The sequence below is a fragment of the Oncorhynchus gorbuscha genome, linkage group LG04 (genome assembly GCF_021184085.1).
Source record: "Oncorhynchus gorbuscha isolate QuinsamMale2020 ecotype Even-year linkage group LG04, OgorEven_v1.0, whole genome shotgun sequence".
NCBI classification, from domain to species: Eukaryota; Metazoa; Chordata; class Actinopteri; order Salmoniformes; family Salmonidae; genus Oncorhynchus; species Oncorhynchus gorbuscha.
The window spans coordinates 29,725,302-29,748,008 of NC_060176.1; the positions used below are offsets into that span (position 1 = coordinate 29,725,302).

The 22,707-nt window shown below is 43.6% G+C and overlaps 2 protein-coding genes across 4 annotated transcripts in view; one reads left to right on the plus strand and one right to left on the minus strand.

Moving 5' to 3' along the window:
- LOC124033948 (ankyrin repeat and BTB/POZ domain-containing protein 2-like) overlaps window positions 1-17,497 on the plus strand; it is a 32,301-nt gene extending 14,804 nt beyond the window's left edge. The window contains 15 exon segments of the mRNA XM_046346481.1: window positions 53-202; window positions 2,411-2,618; window positions 3,314-3,466; window positions 4,518-4,683; window positions 4,899-4,988; window positions 5,897-5,998; window positions 6,144-6,376; window positions 6,555-6,829; window positions 8,502-8,563; window positions 8,565-8,681; window positions 8,967-9,072; window positions 9,943-10,045; window positions 10,164-10,311; window positions 10,556-10,669; window positions 14,257-17,497. Coding sequence (XP_046202437.1) covers window positions 53-202; window positions 2,411-2,618; window positions 3,314-3,466; window positions 4,518-4,683; window positions 4,899-4,988; window positions 5,897-5,998; window positions 6,144-6,376; window positions 6,555-6,829; window positions 8,502-8,563; window positions 8,565-8,681; window positions 8,967-9,072; window positions 9,943-10,045; window positions 10,164-10,311; window positions 10,556-10,669; window positions 14,257-14,502 — 2,273 coding nt within the window. The 3' untranslated portion in view covers window positions 14,503-17,497.
- The window catches only part of brsk2b (BR serine/threonine kinase 2b), a 191,005-nt gene continuing 183,886 nt past the window's right edge, over window positions 15,589-22,707 (minus strand). For 2 of the 3 annotated variants that reach the window (XM_046346484.1, XM_046346483.1), the window contains one exon: window positions 15,589-18,568. In XM_046346484.1, coding sequence (XP_046202440.1) covers window positions 18,294-18,568 — 275 coding nt within the window. In that variant the 3' untranslated portion in view covers window positions 15,589-18,293. The remainder of the gene's footprint in view (window positions 18,569-22,707) is intronic. The other variant, XM_046346485.1, reaches the window with a different exon arrangement.

Here is a 22,707-nt window from a genome sequence, read left to right on the forward strand (position 1 = left end):
TATAAAAAAAATTAAGTAAAAACATTTTTGCGTGTACCTTTTGTATGTACAGGTGAGCTATCCCTGCCAGCCCATGTCAGTCCATACACAAAGGATTCCCGGGCACCAATGGAGAGCAGGGAGGATGCCTACGCCCACCTGGAGCTACGTACCTTGGAACAGTCCCTTCTGGCCACATGCGTGGGCAGCATCACAGAACTCAGTGAGTGTGTGTGTGTGTGTGTGTGTGTGTGTGTGTGTGTGTGTGTGTGTGTGTGTGTGTGTGTGTGTGTGTGTGTGTGTGTGTGTGTGTGTGTGTGTGTGTGTGTGTGTGTGTGTGTGTGTGTGTGTGTGTGTGTGTGTGTGTGTGTGTGTGTGTGTGTGTGTGTGTGTGTCACATTCTCAAGCTTCACATTCACTCAAACACTCTCAAACGTATCACATACCCTCTTCATTTCACATTCAAAAATTCCCTCTCTCCACACACTCTTTCTCAAACACTCACATCCTCCTCTTGCTTTAGTCCTAGCCAGCGAGGAACTATCTGGTCCTTTTGCATGTTATTCATCAGGCTCATCTAGTCGGGAGAAAGAGACAGTTGCAGGCACCGACTCCTGCTGACCACGTTCAACCTTATTCTGAGTAGAGGGCCAGCTTTCACATTTAGAGAGGTACCAGCTGTCAACATCCCCAGTCCCTCTTGTTCTTCTGTTGTTTATCTTCATTAAATCTCAGGCACCTAAGTAGGGCAGCACTGAACAGTGTTTTGAATCCATCCAACTGTCCATTTGTCTCATGTATTCTTTTAGAATGTAAACTTACGTACACGTCCTGTAAGTCAGTCGTCCCCGAAACATTTTAAAGTGCCGTGCCTCACCTAGCTAAAGCCTCTCAAATAGACAAAACACGTTTCTAGCCAACAACTAAGGGCCGGGATTCAATCCCGTCATGCTTTGTCGACAATGCTCCTTGTAAAGGCAATGTTCCCGTGCTCGCAGAGACCGCATTCATGGTAAACGCTGCGTATGTCGGCTCAATCGGAAATGATCTTTAAATGGCGCATTGTCGACAAAAGCGTGATTGATTTGAATCCCGGTCTAACTCTTTACTCTTTATCCACAATCTAGTAGGGACTGGTCAGGAAACACAGCTTTACGGATTATGTCAAAGCTAGCATTGGTAGAAAGGATGACAGACAGACGATGTTGGTGTAGATAACAACACTGGTCTCAGGTCTGACGATAGCATAATAAAGTTAACCCTGTTGACTGTCTTTAAAAAAAGAAATCTGACCCTTGGTCTGTCTCTATTAGATTCCGACAGGGATGTCGTATCCACAGAAACATTAGGCTATATAACAGACTACTCTGTGTTCCCAAAACACAAGGGCACTTTCATGTCAGCCACAGGGTGTTATAGACCCCCTTGCTCTCCCCGCCCCGCCCCTCACACACACACCCCAAACACACACACACACACACACTCCCCTGTTTCCACAAACCAAACAAATTCCATGTTGGTCCTTTCTTCTCTGTTCATCTTGGGAGTAGCACCTAGCGAAACAGTGCACACACTTGTTCATTCTTGGAGCCCAAGCGCATGAATTAAATGGGACAACATACAGTTTGTTTCACCGTAAAAATAAATCATAATTGAGGTGCTTATTGCCATCACTAGAGATTACACAGAGTCTAGTATATCTAGCCATATGGATATACAGTACATACTGTTATGATGAACTGTAAATATGAACCAAAACCTGCATATACTTTGACAGACACTGTGGCTACTTCAGGAGTCTTACCATCGTTAAAAAAGGAGTTGTCGTTTTAAGATTATAATCTCTTTCACATGAGCAGATTCTCTCACTGCACTCTGGTTGCTACGTTTAAGACCTAGCGTCTCTTCTTTCTAATGCCTTCCACATATGTTGCGGGATAAGGGACTGCGATAGCTACAGCCGAGGACGACTATTCCCGATTTAAGGGTCGACAAGGAAGGACGTGCCGTTGAGCCCAGCTTAACCCAACTCTGCTCCCAAACTTGCCTTCTAATGAGTTTTATCGGAGACTCGATCATTGAGCCGTTCCCACTGTCTCATCTGTAAAGAGATATAATAAGACACAGAATTGATTGCCGTAAGACTAACGTTACATCCAGCTGCTACCTGTGATATCTGAGACACTGAAGAGGAAAACGTGCAATGTGGCTCTGTCTATAAGTGTACTGACAGAAGTTGAAAGTCCCACAGCTTTGCATTACAAATGCATTGGTAAGGAAACCAATAGTGTATACATAGCATTGTGGGTACTGCAGTACATCATGCTACAACTACAGGTCTTAACAGAGCATGTATAGCTGAGGTTTTATGGATTTGTATCAGATGATTATGTGTGTGATACTAAATGCGTGTGTGACTGTTTCCTCTCAGGTGACCTGGTGTCACGGTCCATGCACCACATACAGCGCCTACGCACAGTTAGCCACTCCCTCAGCCCTATTTGCCCAGCAAGTCAGCATCCAGTATTCTGGGCGCCCGATGCCATGCGTACCCTCTACTACTTCCTGTCTAGCCCACAGATGGAATCCCTGGAGAACCCAAATCTAGAGCCCCCCAGGATGGCCCTGAGCAGAGAGAGGTGAGTGATGTGTGTGTGCATGTGCCTTCTTGTATTCTTAGGCACACAGAGATATTGTTTCCCTCCACCTGGTACCAATTATAATCACAGGCCCCATTAACCCGTTAGCTTCCAGTTAGACTCGGCTCTGTGTCTCTGTTGAGGCCTGTGATCTCAGTAACCATAACCAGAGAGGAAGAGGTGAAGCGAGAGGTTTCACTGGCCAAAATCTGTCCAAAATAAGCCCAATGTGTTTCTATGGGCTTATTTTGGACCTAAGCTTGTCGCCTGCTTTTCTGCCTTTGGGACAACGGCTCCCATTGTTAGGGCGGAGACATGAGCATCTAGACATTATAAACAGATCTCTGCCATAACGACCAGCCTCTGTGCTCTGGGGAGGTGAAGAGACCACATGTTCTAAAACAAGCGTCACATCAGGGAAACAGTGTTCTCTTTATAGTCCTTTGTTAACAGTGAAAGGGTTCCCTTTTCTCAATTGGGGCAAAATTTATGGGAGGTTGCTACATCAACACACATTAAGAAAAACACCACAGGGTGAACCTGTTTTAGGCCACTCCAGGAAAAGGTTAAGTAGTCAAAGGCTGAGCAATTGGTCCTTTATGCCAGATTTGAAGGCATTGTGAGGTTTTTGAGTCATTGAGGAAAGTTAATAAATTATATAACTTCATTGCTTGAATCTTTGCTCCTCCCCCCAGACTGTTTATGCTCCTTCCCCCTCTGATGGAATGGATACGGGTTGCCGTGGTGCACGCAGAGCACCGCCGCAGCCTATTGGTGGACAGCGATGATGTCAGACAGACCGCCAGACAGCTCCTCCCAGGACTGGACTGTGAGCCCAGACAGCTGAGGTAGAAAACACACTGAGCATTGCAGGTTTAATGACATACACTCACCAGCCAGTTTATAAGGTACACCCATCTAGTACCGGGTCGGGAATCCCCTTTGCCTCCATAACAGCCTGAATTCTTAGGGGCATTCTACAAGGTGTTGAAAATGTTCCACACGGATGTTGGTCAATGCTGACACAATGGCATCACGTTGCTGCAGATTGGACGGTGGTACATTAACTCTGCGAACAGCCCGTTCCATCTCATCCAAAAAATGCATTATTGGGTTGAGGTCTGGGGACTGCGCAGGCCACTGAAGTAAACTGAACTCGCTGTCATGTTCCAGGTGATGTTTTTCCACTCCTCAATTGTCCAGTGTTGGTGACCACGTGCCCACTGAGCCGCTACTTCTTGTTTTAGCTGATAGGAGTGGAACCCATCTGTTGCAATAGCCCATCCGTGACAAGGATCAACGAGTTGTGAGTTCCGAGATGCTGTTCTGTTGTTGTACTGCTCCGTTATTTGTCTGTTTGTGGCCCACCTGTTAGCTTGCACGATTCCTGCCATTCACATAACTGCCACTGACTGGATGTTTTTTGTTTTTCGCCCTTTTCGCTTGGGTCACTCGTTTTGCCCACTCTGATGCTCAATCGAATAGTAACTGAACGTCTCAATGCCTGTCTGCCCGCTTTATATAGCAAGCGACAGCCACGTGAATTACTGTCTGTAGGAGCGATCGATTTTCGTGAACGGGTGTACCTGTACCTAATAAACTGGCCAGTGAGTGGATATTACTGTAACATGCAATAGAAAGATGCTGAACCATACTGTTGACTTGTGAAACCAGTGCATAACAGTAGGCCTACTATCATTATTGAAGAGTTAAGCATGTTAGACGTTTTCATTGTAGCCTCCCTCTCTCTCTCTCTCTCTCTCTCTCTCTCTCTCTCTCTCTCTCTCTCTCTCTCTCTCTCTCTCTCTCTCTCTCTCTCTCTCTCTCTCTCTTTCTCTCTCTCTCGCTCTCTCTCTCCCTCTCTCTCTCCTTATCCTCTTGTCTCTCCCTCTCTCCCAGGCCTGAGTGTTGTTCCAGCTCATTTAGGCGTCTGGACTCCAAGGCTGCTACAGAGAAGCTTCAGCTGGATCTGGGCTTTCGCATGCTGTCCTGTGGCAGAGCGGACCTGATTGGTCAGGCCACACAGCTACTGGGACCATCAGGGGTTAACACTATGGATGACCAGGTAGGACTGGGGATAGGGAATAGCAGATACATGGTGGGGATAGAGGTAGGGGGGAGTTTGGGAGAGGGGTAGGATATATACATATTCAGACATAAGATTGACAGGTTTTGACAGGGAAGGTAAAAGAGGCGTGTCAGTCTTCTGCTTGTATGCCCTACTGGTGTTAGAGAGTGTAGAGACTGTTCAGAGTAAGATGTGTATTCTCTGACCTACAGGGTATGACCCCTCTGATGTACGCATGTTCGTGTGGAGACGAGGCTCTAGTCCAGATACTGGTGGAGGCTGGAGCCAACCTGGACCTGGCGGTGAACACTACTACTCGAAAGATATTAGCATAATATGATATAGATAGGATATCATGTAATGGGTTGAAAAATCTGGTAACTTTCTGGCCTTCTAGGCAGAGTTGCAAAGGAAAAGTCATATCTCAGACTGGCCAATAAAAAGAAAAGATTAAGATGGGCAAAAGAACACAAACATTGGACAGAGGAACTCTGCCTAGAAGACCAGCATCCCGGAGTCACCTCTTCACTGTTGACGTTGAGACCTTGTGAGGCGTCTGTTTCTCAAACTGGACACTCTAATGCACTTGTCCTCTTGATTAGTTGTGCACCAGGACCTCCCACTCTTTCAATTCTGGTTAGGGCCAGTTTGCACTGTTCTATAAAGGGAGTGGTACACAGCTTTCCACGAGATCTTCAGTTTCTTGGCAATTTTTTGCATGGAATAGCCTTTATTTCTCAGAACAAGAATATACTGATGAGTTTCAGAAGAAAGGTCTTTGTTTCTGGCCATTTTGAGCCTCTAATCGAACACAAATTCTGATGCTCCAGATACTCAACTAGTCTAAAGAAGGCCAGTGTAATTGCTTCTTTGATCAGGACAACAGTTTGCAGCTGTGCTAACATAATTGCAAAAGGGTTTTCTAATGATCAATTAGCCTTTTAAAATTATGAAGTTGGATTAGCTAACACAACGTACAATTGGTACACATGAGTGATGGTTGCTGATAATGGGCCGCTGTACGCCATAGAATGTAGATATACCATTAAAAATCAACTGTTTCCAGCCACAATAGTCATTTACAATATTAACAATGTCTACACTGTATTTCTGATCAATTTGATGTTATTTTAATGGACCATTTTTTTTTTTCAAAAACAAGTGTACATTTTAGACTTAGATATCGTAACGTTCTTCATTCTTCTCTCAGGTTCCCTGCTGTTCCCTCAGACAGCCCTCAGTCCACCCAGACAGTCGTGGTTGGGTGGCCCTCACCTTCGCTGTGCTGCATGGACACCTCTCAGTATCTCAGGTGAGTCCTCACTGCCCAGTGGAAAGGGTCTAACACAGTTTCCTAATCACACATCTCAGACTTGATAGTGCTGCCCTGTGGGAAGGTTTTGTGTGTGTAGTGTAGCGTAGTACTAACCATTTCTCTGGGTTTCCGTGTTGTATAGCTGCTGTTGGAGGTGGGTGCAGATGTGGAGGGGACTGCTGTGACTTCCAGCCAGGAGAGTTCTGCTGAGACTCCTCTACAGCTGGCCTCTGCTGCTGGGAACTATGAAATGGTGAGCCTGCTGCTGGCCCACGGGGCCGACCCTCTACTCAGAGTGCATGATTGGAACGCTCTGACATCCCCGCTCTACGAGGACATGAACTGCTTCAGCTACGCCGCTGCACATGGACACAGGTAGCTACACCTGTCGAACTGGTCCAGCTACACCTGTCGAACTGGTCCAGCTACACCTGACGAACTGGTCCAGACTTGTGTTATGTCTCAATAGTCTAAAGTGTTGTCCTTTCTATGTCTATTACCTTCAGTCAGAACTGAATAAATGAATGGATACTCATCCTCTACTCTCCTACAGGAACATCCTGAGGAGGCTTCTGACCCAGCCCCAGCAGAGGAAGGAGGACATTCTCTCTCTGCAGGAGATACTGGCTGAGGGGTTCCAGGAGGAGGAAGAAGAGGCGAGCTCACTACCTCCACCCAGCCTCAGCCCTAGTAGCCCTGCTGTCTGCCCCAGTAGCTCCAGCCCCATGCCCAGGCTATGTAAGGCCAGGATGAAGGCCCTGCAGCAGGCTGCCTACTACAGCGCTGAGCACGGTTACCTGGATGTCACCATGGAGCTACGGTCACTGGGTATGGGTTATTTGTAGGCCTACTTCTTTTGTTTTATGCCATCATCATTGTTTTGTGAAGGACTTGTTATGAATCAAGCATTCCCGAAAGCACAGAGATATTATTTGATCCACTTTAGGTTGTTTGAGACTTTGTTCTCAATGACTGACCTACAGTTGAAGTCGGAGGTTTACATATTTCCGCTTTTATTTCTTTCATCACATTCCCAGTGGGTCAGAAGTTTACATACACTCAATTAGTATTTGGTAGCATTGCTTAACTTGGGTCAAATATTTTGGGTAGCATTCCACAAGCTTCCCACAATAAGTTGGATGAATTTTGTCCCATTCCTCCTGACAGAGCTGGTGTAACTGAGTCAGGTTTGTAGGCCTCCTTGCTTGCACACACTTTTTCAGTTATGCCCACAGTTATGCCCAGGTCAGGGCTTTGTGATGGCCACTCCAATACCTTGACTTTGTTGCACTTAAACCATTTTGCTACAACTTTGTAAGTATGCTTGGGTTCATTGTCCATTTGGATGACCCATTTGCGACCAAACTATAACTTCCAGACTGATGTCTTGAGATGTTGCTTCAAAATATCCACATAATTTCCCTTCCTCGTGAAGCCATCTATTTTGTGAAGTGCACCAGTCCCTCCTGCAGCAAAGCACCCCCACAACATGATCCCTCCCACCCCAGTGCTTCACGGTTGGGATGATGTTCTTCGGCTTGCAAGCCTCCCCCTTTTTCCTCCAAACATAATGATGGTAATTATGGCCAAACAGTTTTATTTTTGTTTCATCAGACCAGAGGACATTTCTCCCAAAAGTTCGATCTTTGTCCCCATATGCAGTTGCAAACCGTGGTCTGGCGTTTTTATGGCAGTTTTGGAGCAGTGGCTCCTTCCTTGCTGAGCGGCCTTTCAGGTTATGTCGATATAGGACTTGTTTTACTGTGGATATAGATACTTTGTACCTGTTTCCTCCAGCATCTTCACAAGGGCCTTTGCTGTTCTTCTGGAATTGATTTGCACTTTTTACACCAAATTACGTTCATCTCTAGGAGGCAGGACGTGTCTCCTTCCTGAGCGGTACGACGGCTGCGTGGTCCCATGATGTTTATACTTGGGTACTATTGTTTGTACAGATGAACATGGTACATTCAGGCATTTGGAAATTGCTCCCAAGGATGAACCAGACTTGTGGAGGTCTACAACCTTTTTTTCTGAGGTCTTAGCTGATTTATATTTATTTTCCCATGATGTCAAGCAAAGAGGCACTGAGTTTGAAAGTTGGCCTTGACATACATCCACAGGTACACCTCCTATTGACTCAAATGATGTCAATTAGCCTATAAGAAGCTTCTAAAGTCATGACATCATTTTCTGGAATTTTCCGAGCTGTTTAAAGGCACAGTCAACTTAGTGTATGTAAACTTCAGACCCACTGGATTTGTGATACAGTATATTATAAGTGAAATAATCTATAAACAATTGTTGGAAAAAATGACTTGTGTCATGCACGAAATAAATGTCCTAACCGAATTGCCAAAACTATTGTTTACAAGAAATTTGTGGGGTGGTTGAAAAATGAGTTTTAATGACTCCAACCTAAGTGTATGTAAACGTCCGACTTCAACTGTAGGTGAATAATCTCTTGGGACCCTAATTTGTTCCTTTATTTGTTCCCCAGGTGTCCCCTGGAAGCTCCATGTGTGGCTGGAGTCCTTCCACATAGCCCAACAACAGTCCAGGGAATGAGGTGACCCTCTCTCTCCTCAGAGACTTCACAACTATCAGGCCACAGGACTACTGCCAGGAGCTGGTCTCGCCCGCTCTACCGCTCTTGTTTAACTTGTTTGCGACCAGCAAGGTAGCCATGACTGCTAGGCTACTAGACATGACTGGCAGTCCAATTTCTCCTTCAGTCGCTGTTGTTTGGTGTTGGGGTTTCCCGTGTAGACTACACTATGTAGTAGAAGTTTTCATCGAGTAAATGTTCAATGGAACCTCAAACCAAAAGCAGAGTATGAATCAGGAATCGATCCGACATCAAACAAATTCTCAAATCAGTTGTAATAAAATGGGTAGCAAAACTTGCAATGGCTGTTATTATAAAGTCACATGACACTTTCTGAACATGATTATATCCCTTTAGGACTATGCCATAACCAAGAGACTGTCAGCCATCTTCTCTCACTGTTACGGCTCTGCTCCAACTCCCTCTGTTCCTCCGATGGACCTCACTCTCTCCACACAGCTAGGTATGGAGACAGGCATAGTCTCTCTGTATGGAACAAACTGTCGTCTGTTTGATTGTTCTGATTCTTAGGGTCGGGTTTTCACCTCATTTTAGCAAAGTGCAACTCCAGCGTTTGCGTAATCATGCTTCGTTGCGTAAATCATGCTTCGTTGCGTAAATCATGCTTCGGTGCGTAAATCATGCTTCGTTGTGTAAATCATGCTTCGTTGCATAAATCATGCTTCGTTTGCATAAATCATGCTTCGTTGTGTAAATCATGCTTCGTTGCATAAATCATGCTTCGTTGTGTAAATCATGCTTCGTTGCATAAATCATGCTTGGTTGTGTAAATCGTGCTTCGTTGCATAAATCATGCTTCGTTGTGTAAATCATGCTTCGTTGCATAAATCATGCTTCGTTGTGTAAATCATGCTTCGTTGCATAAATCATGCTTTGTTGTGTAAATCATGCTTCGTTGCATAAATCATGCTTCGTTGCCTAAATCATGCTTCGTTGTGTAAATCATGCTTCGTTGCGTAAATCATGCTTCGTTGCATAAATCATGCTTCGTTGCATAAATCATGCTTCGTTGTGTAAATCATGCTTCGTTGCATAAATCATGCTTCGTTATGTAAATCATGCTTCGTTGTGTAAATCATGCTTCGTTGCATAAATCATGCTTCGTTGTGTAAATCATGTTTGTTGTGTAAATCATGCTTCGTTGCATAAATCATGCTTCGTTGTGTAAATCATGCTTCGTTGTGTAAATCATGCTTCGTTGCATAAATCATGCTTCGTTGTGTAAATCATGCTTTGTTGCGTACATGTATTTCATTGCATGTTTCTGACTACAAATGGTGCAAACGTCACTTTGGTCTCTCTCGTCCACCAGATGCTCATTTCCTGAACAACCCAGAGATGTCTGACATAATGTTGTTCGTGGAAGGCCGTCCCTTCTACGCCCACAGGGTTCTCCTCATGTCTGCCTCCAAGAGGTGAGCTAGCACGTCCCTCCTCACACCTGAGGTGGTATGACCTCGAGTGGAGGCTCTAGTGTTTTCAGGGGCAGTCTGTGCTTTTGTGTCCACAAGATGGTGATCAAGTCTCTTTCAGGTTTCGGTACCTGCTGAGTTTCTGTGGGTCAGACACCAGCACCATCCACATCTCTGACATCACATACAGCACCTTCCAGAGGATGATGAGCTGTCTGTACTGTGGGGGGACTGAAGGGCTGAGGCTGTCACAGGCTGACGCTATGGAGGTAATACATGTATCCGCATTTGCACTGATAGAACTTCATTCATACATCCCACTGTTGACCCATACATTTGCCACAGTGGTTAAGCTTTCGGATTGCCCCCCCCCCCCCCACTGTCACTTCATTGAGGAGTGGAAAGGCAACATAGTGGAAGTCATTCATAAAATGTAAGCATTTTGGATAGGTGTGATTGTATGTTTGGAGTGGTGACTTGTGATGGAAGAAGAATCTGCTCCTCTGTCAGCAGCTGCTGCCACTGGTCTGTTTCTTCCAGCTGGAGGCGCTAGAGAGGCAGTGTGAGAGCCTGCTCTCCCAGAGTATCACCCTGGACAACGCTGTCAGCATCTACTTGATGTCTACGGTAAGGATTCAAACGTTGTTATCATGTTGTCCTACGCAGGTTTAAAACCATAAGTCCTCATTGTATCTGTGTGTTGTCTGCACCTTGAAATGAGTACGTGCAATCCATTATAATGATCATAATAGACAAAGTGGGCCTGTGTGAGTGGTGCTTGCATTAGTATCATTGTAATATTTATTTATTTGAATTTTGCCTTCATTTAACTAGTCAAGTCAGTTAATTAATCCCACATTTTTCCCAGACATGAAAATATCCAAATCAAGTGTCATTATTAACCCTTTGAAATAGTCTTTTTTTTAAAAATTTTTATGGAAAAGTAAGTGAAAAAGTGTGTTTTTTGGTCGATCACAACTGTGACCGGTGGGATAATGTTAAGTAAACTGAATTAACATATTTCTCCTATGCAGTCATCAAACTTCTTGTATATCCCAAACCCAGTTATTAACCCATTTAAAACTCTGTCACTGGCAGTCCCCAGCATTGCCACTAGGATGCCCCATCACATACTAGTGTGACTATTTTACATATCAAAAACCCTTATACAACACCGGTATGAATGCTGAGAGTGAAGACAAAAAAACAACAACCATCAACGTATTTCAACATTCTTACTTTATTGTAACATACATTGTAACATTGTTACTTTTAGTGCAACATGTATTGAAACATTAATGTTGTAACATTTGAACTTGTACTTTAGTGCAATATTCATTGAAAGATTGCCATTGTGACATTTTAGTCATTGTGACATTTTAGTGCATTTTAGTGCAACATTCACGAACAACCATATAGCAGTCGTGTGATTCTTTCCCACTGAACATGAAGGTAATAGTGAACATAAAGGTAATATTTAGGATAGAGGTAGCCTGTAGAATATGCATTCAAGTAGAAGCCTACACTCAACAAAATAAAATTATATATATATATATATATATAAAAGCACCACTGGAAAATGAGTGCTTATATATATATATATATATATAAAAGCACCACTGGAAAATGAGTGCTTATATATATATATATATATATATATATATATATATATATATATATATATATATATATACAGTGGGGCAAAAACGTATTTAGTCAGCCACCAATTGTGCAAGTTGTCCCACTTAAAAAGATGAGAGAGGCCTGTAATTTTCATCATAGGCACACTTCAACTATGACAGACAAAATGAGAAGAAAACATCCAGAAAATCACATTGTAGGATTTAATGTTTTAATTATGGTGGAAAATAAGTATTTGGTCACCTACAAACAAGCAAGATTTCTGTCTCTCACAGACCTGTAACTTCTTCTTTAAGAGGCTCCTCTGTCCTCCACTCGTTACCTGTATTAATGGCACTTGTTTGAACTTGTTATCAGTATAAAAGACACCTGTCCACAACCTCAAACAGTCACACTCCAAACTCCACTATGGCCAAGAACAAAGAGCTGTCAAAGGACACCAGAAACAAAATTGTAGACCTGCACCAGGCTGGGAAGACTGAATCTTGAATAGGTAAGCAGCTTGGTTTGAAGAAATCAACTGTGGGAGCAATTATTAACAAAAATCCCAGAACCACACGGGGGGACCTAGTAAATGACCTGCAGAGAGCTGGGACCAAAGTAACAAAGCCTACCATCAGTAACACACTATGCCGCCAGGGACTCAAATTCCTGCAGTGCCAGACGTGTCCCCCTGCTTAAACCAGTACATGTCCAGGCCTGTCTGAAGTTTGCTAGAGAGCATTTGGATGATCCAGAAGAAGATTGGGAGAATGTCATATGGTCAGATGTAACCAAAATATAACTTTTTGGTAAAAACTGAACTCGTCGTGTTTGGAGGACGAAAAATGCTGAGGTGCATCCAAAGAACACCATACCTACTGTGAAGCATGGGGGTGGAAACATCATGCTTTGGGGCTGTTTTTCTGCAAAGGGACCAGGACGACACACGGACCAGGATCAGTGTAAAGCAAAGAATGAATGGGGCCATGTATCGTGAGATTTTGAGTGAAAACCTCCTTCCATCAGCAAGGGCATTGAAGATGAAACGTGGCTGGGTCTTTCAGCATGACAATGATCCCAAACACACCGCCCGGGCAACGAAGGAGTGGCTTCGTAAAAGGCATTTCAAGGTCCTGGAGTGGCCTAGCCAGTCTCCAGATCTCAACCCCATAGAAAATCTTTGGAGGGAGTTGAAAGTCCGTGTTTCCCAGCAACAGCCCCAAAGCATCACTGCTCTAGAGGAGACCTGCATGGAGGAATGGGCCAAAATACCAGCAACAGTGTGTGAAAACCTCGTGAAGACTTACAGAAAACGTTTGACCTCTGTCATTGCCACAACAAAGGGTATATAACAAAGTATTGAGATAAACTTTTTTATTGACCAAATGCTTGTTTTTCACCATAATTTGCAAATAAATTCATTAAAACCCTACAATGTGATTTTCTGGATTTTTTCCCCCTCATTTTGTCTGTCATAGTTGAAGTGTATTTATGATGAAAATTACAGGCCTCTCTCATCTTTTTAAGTGGGAGAACTTGCATAATTGGTGGCTGACTAAATACTTTTTTTGCCCCACTGTATATACATACATCATAGAGGTAGGCTTCAGAACCAAGTGCAAGATTAGTTTGTGCATCACTATTTTGAACTGTGATCAGTCAGACCTACTAAGTTCATCATCATTGATAACGTTGTTCCTGTCATGATCTGTTTGCATAGGTTCAGCATATTCTTTCAACAGCCTGGCTGGCAAATGGCCTGTCCATAGTCTATATCTGACCCATCGCTATCACAATCGCTCAGGACAGCATCTTTCTCATTTTGAGTTATAACTGCAATGTTGCATGTCTTGTCTGGGCAGTCACCTAGATCCAACATATCTGGAACTTGACTCAAAGTGAAACCAAAAGAAATAACAGAGTGGAAAGTTAGGTAGAACAAGAACTATGTATGTGTATACCTAGTTCCACTGTTATCCCACCGGTCACTATTGTTGCCGTCAACATGTTTACACATTCTATGACCGCACTGAACAAAGTTGAGTAATTGCAAATGCATATATCAATACTAGACACCTTAAAGATGATGTGTACCAAAAACCTTTGTCCTATTTTTATGTTAACATACTTTAGCAATCTTTTGTTTGGGAGTTTTAATGCAGCCATCCTCTTCTCATGGTGCAACCAGGAAGTAAACAGCTCTGGTCATGTGACAATTTACACTAAACATGTGACACTGCACATCTTCTATTGAGACCCTTTATTATTTCAATATTGGCTGGAAATGCATTGATATATCATCCAGTAAGATTTTTAGAGCTTTATAACTGGAAAAGTATTTTACAGTCACTAATGTAAAAATAGGTGAAGAACAAATTCTTATTTTCAACGACAGCCTCGGAACAGTGAGTTAACTGCCTTGTTCATGGGCAGGACGACAGATTTTTACCTCGTCAGCTCGAGGATTTGAACTTGCAACCTTTCGGTTACTAGTCCAACACTCTAACCACTAGGCTACCTGCTGCCCTTATGTGTCTCTCAGTTTTTTTAGTTGTTTTATTTCTCGCTCTCTCGTCTGTCTGTCTGTACAGGATCACGGGGCGGCAGAGCTCAGGAGGTTCTGTGAAGGTTTCTTCCTGCAGCACATGGAACAGCTCCTGGCGAGAGACGACTTCCACAGGCTGCTCCTGGGAGGGGTCCATCAGGACCAGCTCTCCCCAGGGACAGAGACCCTGAGTGGACCATGTCAGGAGCAACACTCCTCTCTCCTCCTGGAGGATCTGGAGGTCACTTTGGTCCACAGGCTGCTCTCGCTGTATCCTCCCTGCAGAGAGTAAGCCACCGGCTGCGTCTCAGTAGTCATAGTTGGCTTCTTTGTTCTTCCATCGTCTCGTTTCCTTCAACTGTACTGATGTGAAATAACTACATGTGAAAGACAAGTAGCTATATCTGCTCTTAAACGTCAGTTAGGCTGAAGGAAATGGGATGAGGAGAGGAGGCCACGTTAGAATATTGAGATGGACCCCATGTGGGGAGAAGGACAGACATACCAGCATTCCTGGAGATAAATAACCGGTGTAGTGTAGCGCAGTATCTCGCAGTGTGGTGATGTCACCACTGTTGCCAGCACAGGTTGGTAATGCTAATCTGTCACCAGGGCCTAGGTGAATCTGCCACCGGACAGAACACTTTTACTGTGATCTAACAGGCCCTCAAACCTGCTCTCTCTGCCTCTGTGAATGCCCAAGGTACTGCGAAGACAGTTACTTTAGTTTCAGTGTGATGGTTAGAGAAGCAATGGTAGTTAAGCAGCTTCTTGCCACTCATATTGAAAGGACAACTGAAGGTGCTGCAAAAGAAAGTTAAGAGACAGAAGCATAATGAGTTTTGCAGTTGTGGAACGCAACCCCGTCATCAATTCCTCAGGTAGCCCAGAGAGCAGGAAGGATGATTGATGGATAAACTGGAGGAGTACTGCTGCCGTCTAGTGATGTGTAGGACTTGGTCCACGGGACTGACATAGGAAATCGAGAAATAGTCCATTGCTTAAGAGAGGAAATGGATGCAATGTACTACGGCTGGAATTCGATCTTAGAGTATGATGAAGGTTTCTGGATATACCGCCAATATAATAACAGGTACTGAGACTTCTTTGCTAGTAAGAAATAAAGCATTTAGAGCATTTTGGACTGCTGTTACTTACTAGAGTCCATCCTCTCTCGTGTGGATGGAACTTGGGGTTGATACCGTATATATTGTACCGGAATAACGGAGCTCTGAATATGTTATTGTTCCGTAGATACAGCATGTCAATAAATGTTTTTTTTTTGCTCACAATAATTAACATCTGCATTTTTATATTAGCACCATTTTTAGAATAATATGCTCCCATGGATAAGATCAAATCAGGAATCACCACCACGCAATTCCAAAGTCGACAGATTTATTTCCTTTTGCACTGAAGTTGTTCACAGTTATGTCACAAGGGGATACATTGCCAGTGGTTTCCTGCTAAATACCAGCGCTCCTGGCGTTGTGTTCTACTGTATGTCCATCGTCCTGTGTGGCCTGGTTACCCAATAGTACAAAATAGAAAGAATAACACTAATAGGTATTGCTTTATTTTATCTCATCTGATACCAATTCCCACCCCAGACAGAATTCGTGACCAGAGTATCGGGTCTCTCTTTGAGAGAGACTGTGTGTGTGTGTGTGTGTGTGTGTGTGTGTGTGTGTGTGTGTGTGTGTGTGTGTGTGTGTGTGTGTGTGTGTGTGTGTGTGTGTGTGTGTGTGTGTGTGTGTGTGTGTGTGTGTGTGTGTGTGTGTGTGTGTGTGTGTGTGTGTGTGTGTGTGTGTGTGTGTGTGTGTGTGTGTGTGTGTGTGTGTGTGTGTGTGTGTGTGAGTTTGTGCGTGCAGAGGATGCATTGCACGGTAAATGTGCACAATAGTATAAGGAAGGGGAGGGGAGGGTGCGAGGAAAGAACTCAAAGACGAACAAACAACCGAAGTGGTGAGGGAGAAAAGAAAAATAAGAGAAACAAATTAAGAGACAGGAAAGAAAGAAAGTAAGAAAGAAAAGAAAGAAAGAACGAAAGAGAGAAAGAAAGAAAGAAAGAAAGAAAAGAAAGAAAGAAAGAAAGAAAGAAAGAAAGAAAGAAAGAAAGAAAGAAGGGGGGAAAGGGACAGAACAATTCCAACAACTACATGCAAAGAAAAGACACATGTTGGACATGCAAACGACATCACAAGGTAAAAGCTAAGAGTAGGAGTCCCCTTGGTTTTTTTGAAATAAGTTTGTCAGCAAATTGTTTTGTATTTACAAGGCGAGTGGCTGGAGTGATGTCTCTGATGTCGTACACACACAACGAGAAGGAACGCACAATTATTATCAACAGAGGGCTCGTTCCTCTCAAAGAGACTAGTCTACATTCTTAAATTACCGTAAATCATTTTCCAAATGTATATATTACAAGCTTTCTCATCGATGAAAGAATGAATGTTCACAAAAACATTTAGAGAATGATCAACGATCAATAAATGAAACATGACAAAAACAATCCTTATAAGTTAGTTATCTAATACATTTTCTACATCGTTTATATAAATAAATAAATTAAAACAAACGTGACAAAAAAAATGCAATAAGGTACACAAATATACACAATAATTATGTCCACTATTGTCTGAATCCTGCAGATATTTCAAAGGAACATGAAAAAAATAAAAATGGAAGAAAATTAACCCCTGAAATGATTCATCCCTCAAAGGGTAACCGAAAATAAAATACAACATTTAATGGATAAAACACATCCAAAAAGTAGAAAACACAGAAGATAGTGATAAGTTCTTAGCTAAACATAATGTCACAACTACACAAACGTTGTACATATGGGAACATACTGTAGTTATTAGTCTGTACAACAGAATAGATCATTCATTTGTGTACCCTCCCTCCCCATTGCCCACCCAAAGTCAATTAACTCAATTTCATTTCATTTACAGCAATGACACAGAGTCTGAATACGTCTAAAGTGTTAAAATCCTGTAGTTCACAAAGAAGGACTACATTAAAAAGAATTACAATCCAGCCAACGTTTAGCCAACGTTCAGCCAACGTCCATCCAACGTCCAAGAGTCGCGCCTCCTCTCTCCAACTTTCATAGGAGCCAGTGGTTCTACTTCCATTCGTCTTTGTGCACAAGTCTTTACATCCCCCCCAGTGTGTGTGTGTGTGTGTGTGTGTGTGTGTGTGTGTGTGTGTGTGTGTGTGTGTGTGTGTGTGTGTGTGTGTGTGTGTGTGTGTGTGTGTGTGTGTGTGTGTGTGTGTGTGTGTGTGTGTGTGTGTGTGTGTGTGTGTGTGTGTGTGTGTGTGTGTGTGTGTGTGTAGGAGGATAGACAATGAGGAGAGAAAGGAGGAGAGGGGATGCGTGTAGTATAGGTTTGACAAACATCAGTCTTTTTAAGGCTTTTCTCCAACTCTTCGGCTAATCTGTCTCTGGGTGTCTGTCATGATGAAGAGAGATTCTCTAGTACTCTACTGTTTAGTGTATTTGTGTGTGCGGGTGGAAAGCAGGAGGGGGTGCATGGGGAGGAGGGGGACAGCAGTGTGAAGTATGTGAAGTCTTTCTCTTGTCCTCCGTCTCTGGCTCACTTACTCCCGTTGTTGACAAAGTGCCCCAGGTTGGGACACACACACTGTCCTCCATCTTGTTTCTCTAATAGGTTTTAGTGATGATCCCTGGTGGTAGAGACAAGGTCAAGCCATCATCACAGAGCAGACACATACACACCAACACACATCCCACGGCGTGGGAAAGGGACGAGAGGGTAGATGAACAGAAAAGGGACATGGCTACATGTAGTACTTATATCGTCAAATACTGATCAATGATCGATTGCTAAACTCAAAGAGTAGTCGTTCCATGATTATACAGTACAAAAGTTTCTCTCTGTGATAATCAAAAGTAGATTTTTTCTCGAGACACAAACACACTAAGCCTACTGACTAAAGCAAAGAAAGCAGCATCTCTCATTTCATTTGTCATCTCTCACACACTCTCGTGGGTTTTGTATTGGGCTTTGAATGACCTGATAACAGGTGGTTATTATCTAGTCATGCAACAGAGAGCTAGCTACTTCTCTCCGGTCTTAAGGTTGTTCCCCAGTCCGGCTGGTGGCGGCCATCTTTGTTTGTTTGTCTTTGCCCAGAAGCGGGGGGGCATTTAGAGTCAGTGGGCTGAGTGGGTGGGGGACATGGCTCGTTTCGCCTGCTGCCGGGGGCATGCTTGGCGGGGGCGGGGCTAGGTGTGCCGGGTGGGCCAGGGGGGTTGTGCGACGCCTGGCTGTTCTTCTCGTCTGAAAAAAGCTGTTTAATTACGTCAAAGAAGTTACTCAACGGGCTGCCTAGGTACAGAGATGGGAAGAAAAGAAAAAAAAAGAGAGAGAGAGAGAGAGAGAACAAACAACGAATGAGCAATGGGGTTAACGTGAGGAGGAAGAGGAGAGGGTGACGATGAGGAAAGGCCTGGAGGTATTGTTCCAGGAGGTAACAAGGAGACTCGTTAAGCCACGTGGATGTTAAAAGAAGAGGATTTGATCATACGTGCTAGACTGTTGGTATATTCAGTACCAGTCAAAAGTTTGGACACAGCTCCTCATTCACAGATTTTTCTTTATTTGTACTATTTTTCTATATTGTAGAATAATAGTGAAGACATCACAACTATGAAATAATACATATGGAATCATGTCGTCATGGTATACAGAAGATAGCCCTATTTGGTAAAAGACCAAGCTCATATTATGGCAAGAACAGCTAAAATAAGCAAAGAGAAATGACAGTCCAGCATTACTTTGAGACAAGAAGGTTAGTCAATCCGGAAAATGTCAATAAGTTTCGACAAGTGCAGTCACAAAAAACCATCCAGCGCTGTGATGACACTGGCTCTCATGAGGACCACCACAAGAAAAGGAAGAGCCAGAGTTACCTCTGCTACAGAGGATACCTTCTTTAGCGTTAATTACACCTCAGATTGCAGCCCAAATAAATGCAAAGGACATTAGACCGGTGGAAATATGTCCTTTGATCCAAATTTGAGATTTTTGGTTCCAACTGCCATGTCTTTGTGAGTTGCAGAGTAGGTGAACAGATTATCTCTTCCCACTGTGAAGCATGGAGGAGGAGGTGTGATGGTATGTGGGTGCTTTGCTGGTGACACTGTCTGTGATTTATTTAGAATTCAAGGCACACTTAACCAGCATAGCTACCACAGCATTCTGCAGCGATACTCCATCCCATCAGGTTTGCGCTTAGTGGGACTATCATTTGTTTTTCAACAGGACACTGACCCAAAACACACCTCCAGGCTGTGTAAGGGCTATTTGACCAAGGAGAGTGATGGAGCGCTGCATCAGATGACCTGGTCTCCACAATCACTTGACCTCAACCCAATTGAGATGGTTTGGGATGAGTTGGACCGCAGAGTGAATGAAAAGCAGCCAACGAGTACTCAGCACATGTGGGAACTCCTTCAAGGCTGTTGGAAAAGCATTCCTCATGAAGCTGGTTGAGAGAATGCCAAGAATGTGCAAAGCTGTCATCAAGGCAAAGGGTGGCTACTTGTTTAACACTTTTTTAGTTACTACATGATTCCATATGTGTTATTTCATAGTTTTGAAGTCAAAAATAATAAAAACCCTAGAATGAGTAGGTGTGTCCAAACGTATGACTGGTACTGTACGTTAATTATGTCTAAATTAGGAGACATAAGGTTGGAACAATAGCAATCCATTAAAAAGAAATGTTGGGTTCATATAAGACCTGTGGGCTTTTGAGTCTCTGTTCTACCTGGTTTGGGTGAGAGTGGTGACATAGGAGGGCTAGCTTGAGCTCTGGAAGGGTAATGACTCAAATGACAGGGTTTGGGGCAGTGGTGTCCAAATCGACATCCTACTGAGTGCTGGTTTTTGTTCCAGCCCGGCTCTAACACTCCTGATTCAGCTCGTCAAGATTAGAAGAGGATTGGTAGAAATAGGAGTGGTAGAGCAGGGCTGTAACAAAAGACTGCACGCCCAATTGATCTCTTTCTGAAGAAAGGGGGGGGGGGGGGGGGGACGTGAGCAGCATTTCAGAGTACCACAAAACATAATGTCTTGCCTTCCAAGCTCCTGGTAACTATCCTAATCACCACAATAAAAGCATACCTTAGAATGAGTCCATACAGTGCTCACAGATAAACACAGACAATATGAACAACATGCCATCATCACAGTAACATCACTCATCACACAACCAATTTCACTTTCAAGTAAGAGGAATTTTAGGGCCGGTTTCCTGGACACAGATTAAGCCTTGTCCTGGACAAAAAAGCATGCTCAATGGGGATCCTAAATTGGAAGTGCTTTTTAATCCAGTAACAGGCTTAATCTGGGTCTGGGAAGCCAGCCCTTAGTGTTGCACTGACAGTCAAACATAGACAGGTTTACTCCTAACTTTCTTGAAATCTATCAGTCTACCTGTCCTTTTAAAGTTAATAAGGTGGGTGTTTTTTTTTTGTTGACCAAACACAGAATACTTACGCAATGTCATCTTGCTATCACTTACCATTGTTCTGGTGCTACATAGCCATTTGTTACTGATGGTCTACAATGTGTTTCACTCATGGAATGGAAGGGAGGGGGAGTGGCCATTAACATCAACACTAGTGTGCATCACAACACACACTGTGCCATATAGCCCCATGCAAAGGATTATACGCACGCACGCACGCACGCACGCACGCACACACACACACACACACACACACACACACACACACACACGGAGAGCTGTGCATTAGTGACACCATAGTGCGTTGATGGTGAAGAGGTTAAAAGTCATCAGGTGTAGTGAGGGAGGCTCAGGCTAGTAGTTTACTGTTGGTCAACCAATCGAGTGAGTGTTTCATTAGGCAAATAGTGGGTATTTGATTAATTTAGTATTTTATTGTGATGACATATTCAGGGAAACAGTGAGTATTCTCTTAGTGGTTCTTACCACGTTTGGAGGGTTTGCTGGTTAGAGTGTCTGACCTCTGAGAGACATCTGGGAGCAGAGTACACAGTTACTCTCTAACACACCTCTACAGTGTCAGCTGGTATATACAAATGAAAAATGGTATAAATCTTTGCATACATTTAGCATTTTTCTAGTCTAAAATGAATGTGCATGGGTCCTTTTCTATGTGTACGAATTATGGCTGTTATCAAACTTTTAAAACATTTACTTTAGGTGTGCTTTAAAATCTTTTCCATTTTTTTTTTCAAAACGTGATATCCAACACACTTGTTTTTCCCAAGATGCGCTATGTCATTGTCCAGGTGGATGAAATATTCTATATGGTTTTTGCAGATTTTCTAATAATTTCCATTATAGTTGTCACTTTTTCCACATTTTGATACGTTACAGCCTTATTCTAAAATGTATTAAATACATTTTTCCCTCATCAATCTACACACAATACCCCATAATGACAAAGTGAAAACAGGTTTTCAGACATTTTTGCAAATGTATAAAAATAAAAATTGATTTGAGTCCACCTTGATTGGAGTCCACCTGTGGTAAATTCAACTGATTGGACATGATTTGGAAATGCACACACCTGTCTATATAAGGTCCCACAGTTCAAAGTGCATGTCAGAGCAAAAACCAAGCCATGAGGTCAAAGGAATTGTCCATAGACCCCCGAGACAGGATTGTATCGAGGCACAGATCTGGTGAAGGGTACCAAAACATTTCTGCAGCATTGAAGGTCCCCAAGAACACAGTGGCCTCCATCATTCTTAAATGGAAGAAGTTTGGAACCACCAAGACTCTTCCTAGAGCAATCGGAGGAGAAGGGCTTTGATCAGGGAGGTGACCAAGAACCCAATGGTCACTCTGACAGAACTCCAGAGTTCAGAGTGTTTCCTGCATAACGTTTATGCATACGGAACGCCAAAAGCTGTCTATTGTGGGACTACATCCTTACATTTCTACATGTCCATTAAAAGATCAGGCTCATCAGTAGGTACGAGTACGCTAGTGGGCCATACGGAGAATGTCCAATCGCACCCCTCTCCATGCCATCCTGCTGTGGGGTGACCGGTCTAAATCTCTCCGGGTACTCATTGACTCTAGGGCCGTTGAGAGTTTTATGGACACTACCCTGGTGTCAGAGCTGGGAATCCCCACTCAACCACTCTCCATTCCCATAGACGTCAGAGTGCTGGATGGGCGCTCTATTGTTAAAGTCAACCATAATACGGTTCCTATCAACCTGTGAGTGTCAGGTAACCACAGTGAGCTGTGCAATTTCTGCTCATCGAGTCTCCTCAGGTACATCTCCCGGCAGGCTTGGGGGAAGCCTCGGACCTCTCCGCCGTTCCCGCAGAGTACCAGTTCCTCCGGGAAGTTTTAAACAAGGCCCGTGCCACATCAATTCCTCCGCAAATACCCTACGACCGAGCAATCAACCTTCGCCCGGTTACTACACCACCCCTGGTGCGGCTTTATTCCGTGTCGG